Genomic DNA, 20,941 nt, shown 5'->3' with positions numbered 1-20,941 from the left:
AGTGGTAGAGATGAGAAAAAAACACTTGTTAATTATATTTTTAGGAGTTAAACTGACATTTCTGTCTTATTCAGCTGTTCAGATACAGACAAGCATGAATAAATGTTGTTGATGTTAGTTTTGGCCCAATTCAAGCTGTTGAAATTGTGGCAGCCATAACCCACTCATTAAGCCCCTCACTCACCCCTCAACAACCCCACATACAGTGTAAACACAGAATCATCACTTTGTTGCACAGCAACGGTTTTTTCTGGTGAACAGACACCTCAGATATACTCTAATAAAAGTAAAACCGCCAGGGATGCACATACAGTACACACAGATAAATACCTTATATATTTACCACTTACTACTCTGGCTTTGCGCTCCCTCTCTCTCTCTCTCTCTCTCTCTCTCTCTCTCTCTCTCTCTCTCTCTCTCTCTCTCTCTCTCTATCTTTTTCAATCTTGTCTTTTTAATTTGGAACATTTGTAGTTGCTTCCGTACATCGCTGTGGCACATCTATCGTACCACGTACTGTACATGCCATCACACATCCACACACACACACACACACACACACACACACACACACACACACACACGCACATTCAGACATAATCATTTCTGAATGGGCAGACTCCTGTGTTGCCTTCAACAGCCTTAATTGGGAGGAAAAATCCAGTTCATGAGGAAGCATTGTTGTTCTTTGTAGTGATAAAATGCCTCACTCACAGCAAGGATGAATTGTCGATCATTTCTCATCCTGAGCCTTTTTCTTATTCGTGCCATTTGATGCCTCAGTTTTTTGCCATCCTCCTGTTGCAGGGCCTTGAGCAGAGAGCTATAATGAAACCTCCAAATTCAGGAAGACAGTAAACCTCTACCAACTCCAGGGACACTCCTCTGTGATGCCTGAGCTGTGACCTTTAAGGATCAACAGAGCAGCAAAGCAGAGTATGATGTTAGTGATAAGCTCAGTATCTTTATGCACTGCTCAAACATTACAAAACATTATGCCTGTAGAGCACTGCAGGCATAATTAAAGAAACACCCACATCAGAACAACAATAACTCATTTTGACTTAAGCTAACAATAAAGAAATGTATAATTGCAATGAACAGATGTGCATAAATGTTGGAGCATAATTTAAATATTGTATAGCCCAGTCTAAACTCCCCACTGGACAATACCAGTTTAATGTCAAACTGCACGCTTTGCTTGGACGAATTCAGACTCCCCACTTTGAAAGAAATTACACAGCAGGCGGTTTAATGTCTTCAATATGGCATCAAATCCTCCTGCCAAAGACTCAGCCACATCAGTGGGAAGAACAAGAAGACGTTGCCAACGCAGCTTTGCTGGGAGTTCTCCAGTTTTCACTGCCCTCTCCTGGTGTCCTTCACCTACAGTCCAGCCCGAATAAAACATTTCACAATGTAGAAGTCAGATGTGATAGACAAACATTTGTAAAAGTCTAAATGACTAAAATCTTTTGATTTTAGTCATTTAGGTTAAAAAAAAACACCCGTATGCAAACTATCATTAGGTAGGGAGACCAGGTTTTGAAAAGGAACTGTGTTGAATTGGAAATTAACTGTGAATTTGTTGCTTTTTGATGCCACCTACCAGTTCCACAGTTCAGACCTGTTTTGCCTCCATTTACTTTGCCTATTATGTAACAATGCACATGTGTCCTGAAAACGCCACAGTCCATTCAGAGATCAGGGCCAGTTAATGGACAGTATGTTGGATGCTGCAGGAGTATGAGCAGCAACACAGATGTGGTTGTCAGGAGCAACAGTGGCACGATGAGCCATAGAAGATTCTCCACAATCTCTGCATTGGTACACACTTACCACGAAGTGCCGTCACCCTGCAGATAATGATGAACATTGTGAATAAAAGGCAAACACATTACAGAGGCCATCAATTTGCCAGCTTTTGTGTTCTTGTCTTGTTCACATATTGGTTTGGTGTTGTTATTGTGCCTGGATGACAGTTAACTGTCATCACTCCATACTGGCTGAGAAAACTGCCTGAGACAGAGGGAGTGTTTAAACAGACTGTTTGTGTGAGCGCATGTGTGCCTGTGTGTTTGTGTGTCAGAGAGGCAGAGGGAGAAAAAGAAGTAGGAATGGCCTCCTACAAGCCTCTGTGGTTCAATCTGCTCCAATTTTTCCCATTATGATAACTCACATTTTAAGAAGATGAATGCAGAGAGCAAGTGAGAGGAGGACGGAAAAGAGAGCAATCAGACACAGAGATGAACGGAGAGCAACAGTGAGAAAAGTGGCTGAGGAAGGCGGACGAAGACAGGAAAGGTGATAGGAAGCAGAGCAGAGACGGACGAGGAGGCAGAGAATGAGCTGAGAATTAAAGGTGGGAGCAGGGATCCTTTGGAGAGGAGGACGGTGTCCCCCTTGTGGATAGTCTTAGATGATAGAAGAGTACTGCCTGGGATGAGTTTGGGAAGACTGGATGATTTTTGACAGAAATGGAAACTACACACTGTGTATGTGTGTCTGTAATTGTGTGTGTGTCCTTTTCCCCAGCTGCTGACTTGAGAGCTATTATGTAGTAAAGAGGTGTTTTTACCATTATAGTTAGCATTTCTTTGTATCAGCTGGGGCTGAACGATTCATCGCTTTTGCGCTAATATTGCGATATGAGAAAAAAATGTTTTGTTTTTTTTTTAACCACAAAGGCTGCGATTACACTCTGGTCACGTAACATGCAGGCGAGAGGAGAGCAGTCGGCTAAAAGAGGGAGCAACAGTTTGCCACGCTACAGTTCGACCTGTTATGACCTCAGGCTCGACACAACCTGGCACTGTGGAAACTTTAGTGTCTAAGAGGAGCAGTACGTCGGCTGTGTGGAAGTGTTTTGGCTTTAACAAAGGAAGATGCTGCACAGCGTCAGGTATTGTGCAGAACCTGCCTTGCTAATGTTGCTACGTCACAAGGCAACACTACTAGCCTGTATCAGCACAAAGCCATGTATCATAGTTGCACGGCTACAATGCCGACCACCAGTGTGTCCGGTAAGCCAAATACCACCCGACAAGGATCATTGACCGAAGTGTTTGAAAGCATAACTCCATATGAACGTAATTCAAAACGGCACGGGGAAATTACTCAGGGAATAACAGTTCACAGAGAAAGATATGATGCCTCTCAGCACGGTGACCAAGCCTGTGTTTACGGCTTTGATAAATACACTGGATAAGTGGTACAGCAACTACAACTACTACTGCAACTGAGATGTGGTCAGGCCGTACAGCGGAGCCCTATCAGAGTCTTATGGTGCATTTCATTAATGAAGACTTCAACCTCAAAGCTCGCTGCCTTCAAACTGCCTACTTCCCAGACAACCACACAGGGGGAAGCACTGCCGCCGGCCCAAGAGAGGGGCTTGCCAGCCGGGATCTCCATGAAGAGAACCATGTCTGTATGATGACAGACAATTTTACATGCTTACAAGGCTGTAAGTTAAACCAATAAGTCAATATACTACTGTGATTGAAGTAGTTAAATAAAAATATGTCATTCATATCAATTCATGCATCATCTAATTTCATCATGACAGATAGGCCTGGCCTACAGGAAAGAACAGTTCATGTTTAATCTATCTAATATTGTGTTAGTCATAATATAGAATGATGTATTGCTTGTGTTTGTTGAATAATACAGAAGATAAGGAACTTGAAGAAGATAAGGAACGCATATTAAATCGCATATACTCAAAATTGCAATTAGATTATTTTCCCGAATCGTTCAGCCCTACCACCAACACATTCATGTGCACACACAAGTATACTGTGTTCATCGTAAATATAAATAAAACGGGTAAGACAGGTAAAAAATAACATTAGGCTGTGGCAGAATTACATGAGCAATAGTAGCTCAGTCAGTACAACAACACAGTCTCATCATTCTCACCATTCTTCTTCTCTGAGTTTTCTCTTTCATGCAGAAATACTCTTCTCATTCGCTGAATAATTCCAATCAGCCTTTTTTTAAATTTTATTTTTTTTTTTTTAATCTTTCGATTGTGGTTTTTATATATAAAAAAAATACTGAAAATATAAACAGACCAGGACAAAACACAAAGGGAAAACGAGGCAGGAAACATAATTGCTGCGGTTGCTTTAAAAAGCATCAACATAGTGAAGAGGAGGGAAGTATCTCGAGTCCATCTACACTGTTTATATATATGTGACCACTTCTTCCCTGGTATATTATTATAGAAAACAACAACACAAACAAACAGAAAAAAACTGCTCACACACACATACACCAGTATCCACATCCGGGTTAGCCTTTATTTGCCTGTGTTGAGCTACTGTCATTGAAACTCTTCATACTTCCTCCAGACTTTTCACATTAAAAGCCTACCTGAGAAGTGTAGGGATCATGCCATCTGAGATACTTGACCGCTTTTAATTTGAAACAGCAGGAAGTCAGACTTGATAGTAGCTTTAACACAGAGAGAACAAACTGTATTGAAGACTTGAACTGAAAGTAACTGGTGAGTGATCAGCGCAACAAGATGACAAGTGTGGCATAATGTGCTTATGAAAATAATGCTGTGGAGCAGCTGAGAAAACAGGCTTCCTATTCAAATCTGATCATATATGCTCAACAATGGAAATAAAAATAAAGACCTCTGTCAAATAAAGGCCTGGTTGTCTTTCAGTAAATATTTTTGAAAATCTACTCGCACAAACAAATGGAAATATAATTGAGAGGTTTTTTTTTTATTTGTCTATCCTTTCTGGTTTCTCTCTTCTTTAATTTTTCTCTCTGAATTTCAGCTGCAAAGCCATTCCCACTCACCCTGTAATTCCATTTTTCATTGATTGAGGAAATGGAAACTGCATATAGTTTTTTTTATTTCCAGCCATCTCTCCCTCTTAACCTTGCTCCTCCTTGGTCATTACGCCCTGAGTCTCTCAGTTCCTCTAATTTTCTCCTTCTTCCCTCCTTTTCCTGTTTCTCACGCTCCCCTTGACACATCTGCTCTCATTTAATCTCTTTTCTCTTGCTCACTTCCTTCTGTCTGTCCACTGCCATTTGCTGACACACATAGCCTCTGAGCTGATTCCCTTTTTCCCTGTTGCCTTCCTCCCTGTGCTGCACTTTTCATCATCTTCATCATTCTTGTGATGCGACGGCATTGATAATGACAGGCAGATGTGAAAATTGCAAGTGCACATCTCTGCTTGGGTATTGTCACAGCACAATCAGCCCCAAATAGCCCCCGGGGAGCAGCAGAACCGCCGGGAGGTTTTGGTTCCATTATCTTCATTGTTCAGTTCTCACTGTTGAATAAAGTCAGATTAAATTTTTAAGGATCATAGAATAACATATTGATGGGATTTTAATTACAGTTTATTATCAGTTTGGAGCAATACTTTTCCCTGAAACACGCATTTAATAAATTTCTTGGGAGGAAATACCTTAGAAATGTTGTTATTCTTCTTGCCAGACTTTTTCTCATTTTTCTGAGGATCAATTTAAAAACAATCTTAAATAACAAGCACAGATAGATTAGTGTGAGGACTTTCCTGCTCTGTCGAGTAGATGCCTGTGATCCACTTCAAACATCTGGTTCATACAGTTCAAAGCTGTATGAGATTACCTGTATTTTTTTTAATATCCATAACAGTGACAGCCTTGCAAGTGGTACAGGTCATTATATTGTTTTGCACATGAAGACTAAAAAATCAGACTTAAAATCAGATGTTTTATTTTGTGAATTGTTCTTGAAGAAACTCAAGATTTTATTCTTCGGCCATACCTGACACCTCGCTGTAACTTCTGATCTCCACCAGTTTGACAACATGTGAAGATACAGCTTTATATCGACAGGATGATATTTTCATATTATTTTCTTCCATCTGTTTTGGAGAAACCTAATTGCCTGAAAGTCATTATTCAGTATCTTAATTAAGTAATTTTGTAGAATAATGTGCTTTTGTCTACCAAGGATTTCTATTATCCTTCACATTGTCATTGATGGGAAAGAAAACAATCAACAGTATCCATGGTGAACAAAGAAAACTCTTAGTTGTTCTGTATTTCTTAAAAAAATATCTCATCAACTGGGAGCATACATATGTAAGTATTTATTTTTGCTTGGTGGCACATTTTCAATTTTCAAATGTTGCCTGATGTAAAACATAGTGTCCAGAGGAAATATGGCAGTTAGCTGTGAAAGAGAGGATTGAACCAACTCTCAATCAAAGTATTCGGTGCTGCACTATTGGCCCACGCCGACTGTTGTCCTTTGTTGTGGAAGGACAAGCTTGTGCACTTTTATTTGGTCTCCCTCTGGTTTCCCGGCTGCTCAGGAACTGCAGGGAAGAGGAGGAATACTAACAATACACTGAGCCTCGCCTCCAAATAAACTACTTTCATTAAATGTATTGTTATGACTAAAAGAGGTAGAGGAATAACTAAACATAAGACACACCGAGCAGAGAGAGCAGGAGAGAGGGAGGGAGAGAGACAGAGAGAGAAGTCATTGCTACTGAGGCTCTGTACTAACCGAAGTGAGACATAAAGACCTGCCTCTAATAAAAGTCTGTTATGTTCTGGAGTTGGAAGTAAATAAAGGATAAACTATTATGGATCCCAGATGGAGGCTGTGAGCTGTGAGAGACAAAACAAGAAATATAGTCTATCTTGGGGTGTGTGACATTTTGGCTTAGCCCGGCAGCGCAGGTTCGAATCTGGCCTGTGGCCCTTTGCTGCATGTCATCCTCTCTCTCTCTCTCTCTCTCTCTCTCTCTCTCTCTCTCTCTCTCTCTCTCTCTCTCTCTCTCTCTCTCTCTCTCTCTCTCTCTCTCTCTCTCTCTCTCTCTCTCTCACTCTCACTATGACTAAAATAAAGGCAAAAGCCTGAAAAAATAACTTAAAAAGAAAGAAAGATAGTCTGTTTCTTCTAACTTTCTCTCAGAGTGTTTATAAGTAAATCCAGCTGAAAGTCTCAGCTCAGTCTTTGTCTTTTATTTATGTGTTTGGTGATTTTGTCAGACAAAGTCGCAGTTACAAGATCAGGTTCTGACCATAGGCGGTCCTAACATATACAAGGTTTTGACCTTGTCTTGTTGACTGATGACTAATGTTTTCACCTGTTTTGTCTGTTTTCAGTTGTGTTGTAGCTGTGAATTCAAATTAGCTGTTGGAGAAACCCTGACACATTTGCACCGTTGATAATGTTCATTGTCCCCATTGAATAAAGAAATAAAAAATCAAATGTGAACAATAACAAAAGTGATCATGACAGCAGGCGTAGTTCTGGCACGTCTTGTATTCACCACATTGTCATTTGTCCCTGTTTCAATTCTTAATCTTGGCAAGAACCTTCCATCTAATCTGGAGTTGATAGCACATAATAGATCATAACAATGTTGAGTAATTACTTTGTCCTTCTGTCTCCCAGTGTAGGAGACCCAACTAGAAAGCATTAAAGTGATAAAAGTAGTATATAACATTTTCACAACAAACACTTTCATATTTCAGTGATTTCCAGAGGAAATCTTGTGAACTGCTCGCAGATTACCATGTTATACAGTATCACACTCAGCGGTGCTAAAAGGAAAGCGGCAAACGATGCACATAGCATTATTGTTTAATGTGCTTTGCCAGTGTAAAAGAAAAACAGCAACCTCCCAAGGTCCTTTGGAGAATACAACACTTGAATAATTTTGCACTGCCTTTAAGTCATAATTGCTGTTAAAATCTGCTCATAAAACACATTTAATATAGATAGTATTTATTAAATTGATTCTGAACAAATTGAGGGGAGCTGAAGAGGATTTATTTTCAATTTTACCTTCTAGGTTTTTTGCATAATTGCATCGGGGATAATTATTCAAATATCTTCATATTCATTCTCAAGGCAAATTTCAAATTAGTTTGTTAAGTATCCACTGATTCCCTGTTTTTCTATTATAACATAGCTGTTTAAAGTAATGTGGTGTAATGCCAAGTCCCAGGGTGTATTTTGCTGATATTGTAAGAGTCTGTTTTGTCAGAATATCATCAATGCAGTTTCATGGTTACAAAAAAATGAATGTTAACTAGATTTAAGTAATAGTTCTGGGGGAAATATGCTTGTTGGCTTAACGGACGGATGTGAGTAACGTATTCAATATCAATATCTTCCTTTAAGACATTTAGAAGTTAGCTTTCCTCCATTTTTCCAAAGACTTGATTTTAAATTGTCTGACAACATACTGTACTGTGATTATGTTTCATCTATGACTGACAAACCCACACTGTGTCCTTTAATTTATTCCCATGACAACTTAACACCATTGTACCGCATAGTGGATCTCCATACATGAAGACTGGCAGGTCAGTTCACAGCAGCTGTCTTAGCAGTTAACAGTTAGAGTTATGACTAATAAACATATCAATCTCTAATATCTCATTATCTCTGTATACATAAACACCCTCAAAGCTACAGCAGGCTGTTGCACAGTATCAGTCAAGATAAGAACATAGTGGAGGTAGTTGTATTTTCATTATGCAGCATGTTGTCAGAAGACACAAATTTCATCCACCATTCAGCTTCCTGACACGAGCTGTCGCCCAGCTCTCCGTCTCCCAGAGTGCTAAACAAATATGGTGTTGAAGTGGCCGTGCTGAGGCCATCTTAAAGCTGTAGTGCTTGCAGGCACCTGTCTCTGGTCTGTCATGGAGCTGAGCGAATGGGCCATTTTTCATTCTACACACGGTGGATTCACTCCTCTGATGGACACTGTGAAAATGACATTCACGTGCTAACAAAAGCCCGCTTCTCCTCAGTTTAGTCTCTCAGGCAGCAGCTCATTTTCTCCCAAGTCCTTACACCAACTAATAACATCCCCAGCCTACACATTCCCTTTGAATGGCCCGCCTAGTACATTCAGCAGCCTTTCATTACTGTATGAATTGACAATGAGTCGTCTTGAGAACGGGGATGGTTAGCGTGGGCGGCTCAACGTTAAACACTAGCTCCCACAATCACACCCCTGGTCCATTAGTTCCATTTATCTGCAGGATATTTATAGGGCACCTTGAATTGGGGTCTTGAGGCAGGTGATGCGAGGGAGTTGGGTGTGGGTGGGGGTGTGGGTGGGGGGTGGGGGGCTGCCTGTCCTGGCTGGTGGTGATTAATGCATGAATACGTAAGCTTTATCACGAGTCCGGCAGCCTCGGGACCGGAGAATGTCACTGCAATTAAAGACCGGTGGCAGATGTAAGAAAAGAGAGGCAGCGCCTATCTGCAGATTGCAGACCGAGTTGGGGAACACGGGCAGCTTGGTGAAGGTTCCAGCACCAGCGTCTATTCATTCCTTAATCACCTCCACTACTCATTAGGGTCTTCTTTTGTTCCAGCCGTCTCCTTTTCCTGCGCTGTGCCAGCAGATAAAATATGGCAGGCTCAGAAGAGAGAAGAGCTCGGGGAACCCCATTAAACGGTGACAGAGAAAGGAAAGAAAATGAGGAGGCAGAAAGAAGAGGCGACGTTGGAGTGGTGGAGTCAGTCAGCTAAGGAAGAAGAGAGGACTCAAGGGAGGGGGGTGGTGACAGGAATGTGAGAAACAGAGAGAGAGAGAACTGTCCGACCATGACGACTAGTAATTCCTCTCGATCTTCCCTTCAGGACTGTTGGAACACTCGACCAGAAGAGCATTACAGTACGGGAAGTTTTATATCATAACCGTATAGCGTTTAGCTCATTAAAACTGTGGCTGCTTCAATTACCTCTACAATAACCTCCACAAACCTGTGAACTTGAACTGGCTGTGAATGTAGAGTGCCGCGTACTAGTACAGTAACAGGATGTAAATTGCTGGCTTTACTCAATCACCTCTTAATACAGCACAGGAGTCCTCCTCCTGCTCTGTAAGGGTACCAAGGTCCTGCAGGAGATGATTATTATGCATGGTTAATGTATTTTATGGAGAGTAACGTCATCCTGAGTAGTTGGACTTGTCAGAACCTTTCAGAGAGAAAAAGAGAAGATGAATGTTTTCCGTGTGTTTGTGTCCACAGCTGAGGATTCATAACGCCTAACTGGCTTTGACATTAATGATCATTACAGGGTTTAAGGGTCGATTGCAGAGAAATACTATGTGACATATAGACTGCTGTAAGTTCATCCTGTAGAGGTGCACATTAGGGCTTATATAAATACATGGCAATATTTCAAACCTGTGCTCAAACTGAAGTAAAATGAAGCCACAGTCGATACCAGTAATGATGTGAGTTAGGAAGCAGAAACATTAAATGAGCAACCAGAGTTACAGCAATAATAACTGCAATCAAAGTAAAGCAGAGTGTTGCTGAATATTTCCCTCGGCTTTACGGATTATCTTTTGACCGACTGCGAAATATTTGGATCCCCACAAGCAAGTCTCTGAGTTCTTTTAAAAATTCACAATGAAGTCTGGAGTTTGAGCTCAATCCTCCTCCACGCTCAGTGAGGTAAAGGAGCCTGGGCTGCCTCTGTTTTGGGGGGAATAGTTTATTTTGGGAGATACATCCCTTCCCTGACAAGGCTTTTGTGTTTGATCCCTGCTGAGAAGAGGAACAACAGGGGGTTCTTGATGGCAGAGGCTGAGTCCTCCGTGTAAGATTTACTGCAACAATGTAAAGGTTAGCGTCACACTCCCAGACGGAATCAACAGTCAGGTAGGGTCACTGAAGACATGCATGTATAACAGGTTTCATGGTCACAGCGTGTTAACCAATAGGAGTGGGCCCATTTCAAAAGTGACCACGTACAACAATCAGCAGGCTTCAAGCCTCATGGCACCTTCCAACCATTCATTCAGTTATTCATGTTATTATTTCCATGATCACCCTTCAACCTGATATTTACATTTATTTTATTTATTTTTTTAAAAGACACGAAATTAGGACTGCAACCAACAATTATTTTCATTAAGATGATATCAAACTGCTTGTTGCTGTCCAATCCACACCTCTAAACCCAATGATATGTAATATCAGCAGATCCCCATATCTGAGCAAATGGAGCCAGAAAATGTTTTGTATTTCTTATCAAAAATTACTCAGTGAATTGACTGATGGACTTGAATAGTTGAAGTTGTAACTGGAGTGCCACCATAGACACTGTAGCTACAGGGCAGGTTTTGATCTCTAGTTCAGAGTCGGATTTCACCCTTTGATCGCACCACCGCCGCACAAGACGGATGTACTGTACATCATGCTTTGATTATATTCTCCACTCTGTGTTTACGTTCTTTCATTTACATTGTGACACAAATGATGGTGGGAAAGTCACAGCTGCTTGAATATGAGACTAAACCGTGCAGTTGCCATATTTCTGTTGTTTTATCCACTGTGATGGGAAGCGGGAGACATGGCTTTGTTAGATGTGTGTTACTGAAAAGATAAATGAGCTTTGTTTCAGTATGCTTCACGTCTTCTTTACCATCATCGGAAACCTTTTAGAAGAAACATAAACTGCCCATGCTGACCACTCCAAGTGAAGTTGTGTACAAGTACAGGGGAGCAGAGTCCCTTGCAACTGGAGGTACTTTAGCTGAACTCGCTTCTCTATCGAAGCTAAATGCCAAATCACAGTGTGTGTGTTTATCACATCTACTAGTATGTGCACCTTTTGCTTTTAGAAAGTCCCCTGCAATAATATCTGTGGTCTCAATACAAAGTGAGTGCACGTTCTGAGGCGTTAACACCAGGACTGTGCACAACATCTCCATATCTACGCTGTATAATTAAGTGCAGACTAAAGTAAGTCGTACAACGTGGGCAAAGAGCCTACTGCCATAGCCTCCGCCTGGCTGCGTCCCTAGTGACACTCACTTTCAGACAGCCTCTCCTCTCATGCATTCATGGTGTATACGCAAAAAGTGATGGAAGTAGGAGAGTAAGAAACGAGGGGGATAAGCGTTCAAACCGTGCGTCCTCTCTCACCTTGACACACCTGGCTGCAGCTACATGATGCCAGTGTCTGTTTCACAATTTCCATAAGTGGTGTAGGCTCCAGGAAGGATGTGTAATGAGTCCAGAGCAAACGTCTGATGGTTGTTGTAACCACATTTCTTTCAGTGCTCCCTGTTTGGCGAGGATACAGTGATTTGGATAATTGCATCATTACAAAGCCACATGGGGAACAACAGTTGTTTTAGTCGCTGGGCCAAATCATTATTTATTTCATCACAGCACAATTACCTTTTCCCTCAGTTGTGTGCTTGGCTGGTGAAACCATTCGTTATTGATAAAGTAAATTGAAGAAGTTTGATTCTGACGGAAATGGAACCGAGTCATAAAGTGTGATAAATTTATCATCAACGTTTAAGAAAAGAATCCGCTGCAGTGCAGTTCATTGCTTTCTCATGAAAGCTATATATCTTGCAAGATAATTACAACTCACGCCCTCACTTCCATGGTGCTTATATAAACCCTTCCGCACAGACAAAGAGCAAATACAAGTTAATGTGAGGAAACCGTGAGGACAGAGCTGATAAAAGTGATGTGAACGTCAAATTATTTTCCGCAAGGCTGTTGTTTTCTTTGCAGCTTAGAAGAGAAACTTCAGGTTGCTGAAATTAGATTTTATTTACTGAGTTTCCGTTTTTAGGCATTTCCATTAAATAGGTAAAAAAGATGAAGGATGTACTTCTAAACTTCTCTTTCTTTATTTAATTACCCGGTGTAATGTATGCAATGTTTACATTCTGCAAACATACAGACTCTAATTTTATGCCAAGCCGAGAATGACTTATCCTCCGTCACTCTGTGTGGCAGATATCCACCCTTACAGTGAGACGATGGGTGAGCTTGCTGTGTCTTTGTCTGATAATATTCCTCCTGGCATGTGAGAAAATGAGGAAAGAACAGAGAGAAGATGGAAGCAGAGAGATGAAATGATGCTTTTATCTTAAATCCCTAATCTATTACCCCAAACATGATTGACACTACAAGCTTTAAATAAAAGTGTTAGGAAAGCTTCACTCTCACAGTGCAGCGTCACAAGAAGCAGAGCAACAATGGAGATTGTTGTTTTTATTGTTTCTACACCTCTTCTATATTATCAACTCCTGATATCTCATCTAGTCCGTCTGTCTGTCTGTCTGTCTGTCTGTCTGTCTGTCTGTCTGTCTGTCTGTCTGTCTGTCTGTCCGTCCGTCCGTCCGTCCGTCCGTCTGTCTGTCTGTCTCCACTATCTGCTGTGTTTGTTTTACTTTAGTTAGCTGAGATATTCTACAAAATCAATATGAGGCACTTGGAAATAATGGAAATGTTAATGGTTTTGTAAAGGACGCTGACTGAGAGACATGAATAGTAACCCAGAAAAAGATTCAAATTACCTCCTAAATAACTGCATTGGGCAAAAAAACGCCAATGCACACAGGCACACCAACACATGTTACAGCACAACGGGGTCTGAAAGCCGAAGCAATATTAAGAAGAGCGGCCTGACTACTCTCTCCCCTTACTTCTACCAGGGAAGAAAAATCATCAGAAATGTTTGTAGCCCAGCAGAGTGATAATGGATTCTTGCTTCTTGATGTATTTCAAACCTGCGTGGTTCTGTAAGATTTCAGTGCAAGAACAAAAATGGAACAGCCTAAATCACAAAGTAGGGCTGCTGCGTAGAAAAAAACATCCACCTCCCTGTAACTGTGACAGTAAATATGCACCATGTATCCAGACTAGGATTGTTGTGTTGTGATCACAAGCGGAAACGCTCTAAAGATGCACCTGCAGGATAACAGGACTCAGCCGACACATCAATATCCACCAATGATTGCTTATTAATAAGTTACTGCATCGGTTGCAATATCACATTTAAGTTACATTGATGGACAAGAGGACAAGTTGCACTAAAATGTGTGTGCAGACTTCACTTGTTTTAAGTGTATATTTTGTTTTATTTTGATGCAACAGTGTGACACTAAGCATTTTATAAGAAAGATTTGAGGATTTACTTGTAACTGCAAAAGTCAAATACATGAAACACTTGTGAAGGCAATGCAGAGTTTAACAGTAAATCTAGTAAAGTTCTTTGCTATCATTTTGAAAGTTTTTCACCTAATGTTTTAGTTTCAACCTAACTTTATTGCATATACAGTAAACACAATCTCCAGTCAAGCCTGGGCTCACTCTGCTGCACATTCCCCTGCTTTCCCCCTCTATCATCATCAAGCAACCGTCATGGTTTACTTCTTATTTTGCATTTTTTTTCCCCCTGTCATACTCTTCCCCTTTCCTTTCTGAATGTTGCTGAGGGCCTGACAGGGGGCATGATGTAAGGAAGATAAAACATTTTCATCAGGTCACTGAGCAGCAGCAGCTTAAAGCTAGCAGATAAGTATGCTCTGTGAATTTTTACATTATTCAAAAAACTGATAACTGTGTCCCTGGTGCCAAAGGGTACACCATGGGCATGTTGGAAAAAATATATATTTGCAAGGTGCTGGGTTGCAAAGTGATATGCAGTTTTAAAAAAAAAAACAGCCCTCATGCACTCTTCCCGCCTCAAGTGGGGACAGGCAGCTAGGTTGTTATTTGTAGTCTTATATCATAAGTCCATCTCCACAAGTGTGATGACTAATCTCACCATAATGACAGCACCACCCCTACACCTCGAGCTCTTCACCCAGACACATCTGTGCTCAATTACCGCAAATAATTCAACCAGTAACAGTGTGGTAATAGGTGGGTGGTGGACGGATGGCAGAAAGAATGGGAGGGGGAGGGGGAGAAGGAGGAGGAGGAGGAGGCCAGAGAGGAGCCGAGGTTGAACAGTGAAGAGATGTGGTCTGCTGGAATATGAATTTTACTTCGTGTGAGCAAAGCAGAATTATAAATACTTTAAAATATTTTTTAGTTTCTCACACATAACACCTGGAATAAAACTCTTCATGCATCTGTGGGCAGCTCTGGGAGAACCACAGAGGTGGACTGCACATGTTAAAGCGACAAAGCCATTTTAGCAAACACTTTTATGTGAGCTGACTGGGAGCAATGCATTCAATATGCATTCACTACATGCCACTGGTGGGAACCAAAAACTATATTAGAAATCACTGAACCTCACCAGAAATCAAATCAGACTTTAGTCATAAAAATGCTAATATTTGTATGCAGCAGTCTTTCAAAGCAGGGACTGTGTTTGTGTGCCTGCATGTGTTTAAGCTTGTATGCTTTTGCAACGGCTGTGCATCCGTGCTCTCCCCAGAGACAGTAGCTGTGTTGATGAATGGTAAGCTCCTGTGGAGTTAGTGCAGTGAAGGAGTGAGGAGTAAAAGTTCATTATGTGTATGCTAAGGGGGACGGTGTGGAGTTGATTGGTGTGATGAGCTGCATTAATCATTTTGTTTCCCAAACGTCCTCATGCAGTCTGTGTCCTGCACATTCATTCTGTGATCTGCGGTATATTTTTGTTCATTGAGGAACAATTTTAATGATTGTTGGAGCTCCAGATGCATATCTACCTCTTCTGCATGCTGCACAAACATAATCCACAAACAGAAGTCAAGGTAACAGTAATCAATGAGTGATACTGTATATTTAACAGTCAGAGAGGTAAATTCCCTTCTTTGCATCTCACATGATCTTGCTACACATGTGTGACCTCAAATCTCATTTCCAAGAACGCTGATGAATTCCAGTATCTTTTTGTTATGTATATAAATCCCTTCTATTTTAACTGTGAACACTGTTTGTTATTTGTTCTCTCGCTAGATCCCTCTCCCCATCCGAGGCAGAAGCCTCCAGCCACTGACCTCAGCTACAAGACTGAAATCAGCAGCCTCATGGACTTCAACTCTCCAGATGCCTCCCTGGACAAAGGTAAGAACCAGAGCTGGTTGACTTAAAAGTAGGTTTTCTGCTTCACTGCCACCACGGCAGACGTTCTGCTGGATGTTGTGGTGAGGGAAATTAATACATATGCATCCAAAAATGTATGCGCACACAAACACATCCAGGCCTGAGTAAATCCGTGAGACCTTGAGCTTCAGATAAAGTGCTTACCAAGGGTACACCAGCATTTCATAATGGGATGAGAGCAAGAGTAGAGTAGTACATGTGCGTCCTTCGTTCCCTCTTCCATTTCAGGATCTGCTGCTTGCACCTGTCGTTGGAACAATGAGCATCCATTACACGTTATCCCGGTTGCTCCTGGCTGCTAATGAACTCAGTGAGTCCAGCTTCTCAGTTAATCAAACTGTAACAAAGGCTGCATCCTAATGTGGTCTGTGTGCACGTCAGTACTGAACCAGGAATACAGCAATAATTGACCACCTCTTGTTTATGTGCAGTTTGTATTCCGGGGGTTTAGCCTTGTGTTGGATACCTGTGCAGCAGGACAGAGACTTTATATGACTGCAGCACATTCAGCAGTAATACAGTGAGTCAACAATAGTCCTGGCTGAAAATGTACTAAATATACATTTATATAAATGAATTCTCTCAGTAAGAGAAATTTAACTATCAATATGGTAAGTAAATGTAAGTTTTAATTAAACATATAAATGGTAAAAAAAACAAAGCCACATTATAATCTTACATAATATAGCTTTGAGCCTGCACACTTTGTACATTTTGTCAGTTTGCTAAGTCAGTCCTTACCTACACTATTGCTAGTGGAGACATTCTCACGGTTCTTGGATTGGATTGTTATTGGTTTTAAATTTATTGGATTCATGCCTTCCAATCCTCTGGCAAAATTATGCTACAATCTGGCTTTGTCAACAGTTAATACTGTCATGCTCCATAGTCAGTCCTGTTTATAGTTGTGCTGTAAATGTTCAGTCACTTGCATCGGCATGACCCATCCCAAAGAGCAGCCAATAAACTTTCCAGTATTCCCAGACTCTTCTCCGACTGGGTGGTCCGATGGGTCCCACGTTAACGTCATCAGCTCTCCAGACAAACACACTTATAGAAGTTTTATCTGGAGTCTGTGCCCATGTTCCAGCTCTTTCATGACAAAAGCTTCTTTCAAGGGCTTGGAGTCTTGTAGAGAGGTTCAAAGCAGCTAACGATGGCACCAGTAGAGAAGCATCTCTCGGACTGTGGATCCTGTAAGGCTGCCAGCTTCAGTATGGATCTCTAGTGTCACCCAGACAGCCCCCAGGGGCCCTTTTCTCATTAGAGTGTCTGCTTAAGGGTCTGTTTGGCTGCCAGGTCTCTCCGCTCTCCTATTTGTGTACGTCAATGTCTTGATGGTACTGAGAGCGCTCACATGTAGGCACTGTTACTATGGTCTGTTAGTGCAAACCTGTTACCTGATGTGTAGTGGTGGAACATAACTAAGAACTTTCCCAAAGACCTGTACTTAAATAGAGTTTAAGATACTTGTACTTCACTGTATCATTTAAACACACATTTCAGAAGAAAAATATTTACTTACTACTTTTCAATATAAGATTTTATATTTTGTCATGTTGTCATATTAATCTACCCAACAGTAAATACAATTTGACAATGAATCGAAAGTATTTGAATAATAAATGTAGGACAAATGGAGCCATCCAGCGTAATGATTGTGTTGTAAATACTAAGGTTTTGAATTTCAAATAATTTTGTTAGTTTTGAAGTTTTATTGTTTTGTTTTTGTCGTTCTGACATTTCCACTTTTACACAAGCAACGAGACTGTCATGGCGTCCCGGGAGCTCACCCAGTAGAAAGCGTGTACCACATATCAAGGCTGAGTCCTTAATGCCTGTCTCTTATACACATCTCAATCTACAACGGGACAGTAAAGACTGCCCTCTAAAAACAACTGCATAGGTCATCTGTGCAAGCAGCTTATTACAACCATAGTTTTTAGTGTTAGGTGACTTCTGATGGCCGTAGTAATTACAACGGGAGCAAAACAGGAAGACAGGTCATCTAATATAAAGAGCAAAATCTGCGTTGGGTGGACAAGGTTGAGGTGTGGATGGCTTGACAAAACACAGGACTTTGACATGGACACACTGTTGTTCATTTCCCGTTTGAAACGGATAGTCATTGTTGTTTCTTCTATCTATGACTGTTCCACAACACTGTGTTTATTGTTGTAACCATGACAACGAAGATCATCTAAACTAAAATGACATACTCATTTTAACCCAAACCATGATCCTTCCCTAAACCTAACCAAGTTGTTTTTGTGCCTAAACCAAACCAAACTGTGGCTGTTCCATAAACGTAACCGCATGTTTATTATTCTAACAATGGCCACGAAGGTCCAGCACGCCTGTCGCCGTACAAGCTCTGCTACAGGAGGGGCTCCTGTGGGTCAAATCAGAGGGTAGGGGCAAATGATCTTCATGGTCTTTTAGGTAAGACGACTTGTACGTACAAGATTACAGGACCTCTTCCACCACTGCTGATCTGTGGTTAGTTTTATTCCACATCCAGCTCATGAATTCACAGAACATGCCGAAGATTGAATTATAGTTTGTACATTTGGGAGTCATTTGGAAATCAAGAGAGCAGACACTGTACTTGATCAGGTTAGTTATATGGACAGGCTCGTGCACATTATTAAATTAACGCTTATGTATAAGGACATGTACACACTCTCCCTCAGAATGTTGGTGCATTCGGTTTGTAGTCATTTCCTGGGTGTTGTAAATGTGCAGACTCAGGAAAAAAAACACACACACACACACCAACAACCCCCTGCAGTGGCCAAGGCCACGTATATCACCACAAGTTTCATCAGAGTGAGAACAGGGGACTGAGGGGCTGTGTTATCAGCAAATTCGTCTCAGTAGGAGAGAGACAGAGAGCCAAGGAAGGGGAGGGGAAAATGGCGTAAGCAGTGAGCACTGTATCATTAAGGTGCTGCTCCTGCACATTAACTGGCAATGATGTCACGAGCTGGGTGAAGCTTGGTATGTGGGCTGGTTTAAATAGGAAGGTCAGTGCAAAGTGGTCGGACAGGGCGTCGAGACTAAATAGGCTTAGGACGGGAGGAGAAACAGAAAAGGAAAGAGAGAAACGGGGATAAAAAATGAGTTGAAGTGCACCATGAGGCGGAGGACAAGGTGAGGCGTAAGGACGCAGTGTTGCCTGTGTATTTATTCTGATTAATGAGAGAAACTCATACAGACACAGTGGAGCAAAGAGAGAGAGAGAGAGAGAGAGAGAGAGAGAGAGAGACAGAAATGAACATAAAAACAATGAAGATTGGGGAAGTGTATGCGTGGGTGTGGATGCATGTGTGAAGTGCTCTCTGCTGAGCACTTCCATTTTTTCTCCTCATGCACTGACACTTTCCAAAACACCTGCCCCCACCGAATCCTCTTATAGCCAGTGGGTAAGTGGCACTTAAATTGCCTCCAGCAACAATATTCAGACCTCTCCACTGTAATTTACACATATCAGAAACTGCTATTCAGAAATGCTCAGACATAGTGGTTACAGTTGGCCTTTTTTTTTTTTCTTTAAACGTGACTCTAAATGGTCACGGTCATTTGGTAAACAAGTTCATATGGTGTGTGTTAGTGTGTGTGTGTGTGTTGAAAAATTCCCAAAGACGCATACTTGTCTTGACCTCTGTTCCCTTAATGAGCCCTTTCCAAATGCTGTTGTTGTTGTCTTCTTCTCTTTTCTCCCCTTGGAATCCATTCAGTGGCAGGTTACCTCGGTTTATAGAAATAAATTAACCTTCCAAAGTGTTGCATTTAACTTTGCCTTTCAATTATGAAAAATCAAGGCTTTTTCACACACACAATTCTCTGTCACCTGTCATACTACAAGTGCTGGTCTAAAAATAATGTCGTAGCACGTCAATCTAGCACTGACTTTGTGTTTTCATTCATTTCATTGCAGTGACGGTTGCTAGAGTGCTCGCTGCAAGGGTGACTGTGCGTAATGTGTACTATCAGTGCACCCAAAAGTGGCAGGTCTCAGACTGTCAGAAATTCTTTTTTTGCTTTAGCAAATGGGCCAGAAACAGCAAATGTGCTCTTCTATCTGATAGCTCAGCAGGTCTTCAGTCCTTCAATCTGCTGGTAATAGTATCAGCAAGTCACACCAAATATATTTTGAAGCAATGGGTAATCTCATATACCCAAAGTAACTCATATATATTTACATGTATTTTCTTAAAAACAAGTTCTCTGAATGTATATTTCATGTACATGTTTAGTTACAAGAAATCTAAACAAATGTAAACATTTCCCTTCAAAACCAGAAATTTAAACCTGCTCTTACTGATCTGCATCCATCCCCAGGAACTTACTGATGGACACTGCCACCTCCACAGTGCTGAATGAAGCTGCTAGTGAGAGGTCTTTCTGGGCTGTGTCCCATGCCAGTTCAATCCTGGTTATAAAGTGTGGACCAGCTTTCAGTCTTCCCAGAGACAGTGAAGGGAGTTTGCTCATTCAGTCCACATGTTTTTTAGACTTGCAGAAGGCTTATGAAGTATTGATCATTGATATGACAGATCCTATCCTTGTATACCTGCAGTGAGAATCTGTGGGTGTTGTGCTCCGCCATTGTTGTGATGACTGCTTATTGCCAATAAAGTTGTTGTGTTGGCTTCATCGGACCCCTGACCTCTAATGATTCTTGCTTGGTTGTTGCTGAGTGTGGAGCAGCGTGGATGGGAATTAGCGCCTTCAATTCTAATCACATTGAGTAAAACACTGTGTATTCTGTCATGTGATATGTTGTGTTTGGCTCTGCCTGAGAGTTTTGTGTGTGTTTGTTTTGCTGTCTTAAAAACCATTCCAACATTTTCACTTAACACCTACACCTCATTAAGTTTTGGATTTACACCTTGGTGCAGCACTGTGCCAAGGTGCTAGTAGAGGTGCATTTGCTATTTCTGTATTCCACCTTGGACTGAGGCTTGACACGAGGCGAACAGCCAACTGGTACAACCGGGTGACTGGTTGTAGTAGCTTCTGCCTGTCCTTCAAATAGCTGTTAAAAAGGCCCACGCGCAGCTAATCTGGGCTG

General features: G+C 41.3%; 1 protein-coding gene across 2 annotated transcripts in view; it reads left to right on the top strand.

Annotated features, from left to right (window-relative positions):
- Positions 1 to 20,941, top strand: part of kazna (kazrin, periplakin interacting protein a) — a 178,979-nt gene that overhangs the window by 107,817 nt on the left and 50,221 nt on the right. For both annotated transcript variants that reach the window (XM_023427585.2, XM_023427586.2), the window contains exon 4: positions 15,718 to 15,825. In XM_023427585.2, the coding sequence (XP_023283353.2) occupies positions 15,718 to 15,825 (108 nt within the window). The remainder of the gene's footprint in view (positions 1 to 15,717; positions 15,826 to 20,941) is intronic.

Source organism: Seriola lalandi, unplaced genomic scaffold (assembly GCF_002814215.2).
Source record: "Seriola lalandi dorsalis isolate HSWRI2012SDOR001 ecotype SW California unplaced genomic scaffold, Sedor1 jcf7180002054861, whole genome shotgun sequence".
NCBI classification, from domain to species: domain Eukaryota; kingdom Metazoa; phylum Chordata; class Actinopteri; order Carangiformes; family Carangidae; genus Seriola; species Seriola lalandi.
The sequence above is the reverse complement of the archived record's forward strand: the minus strand, read 5'-3'. Positions and strand labels throughout refer to the sequence as shown.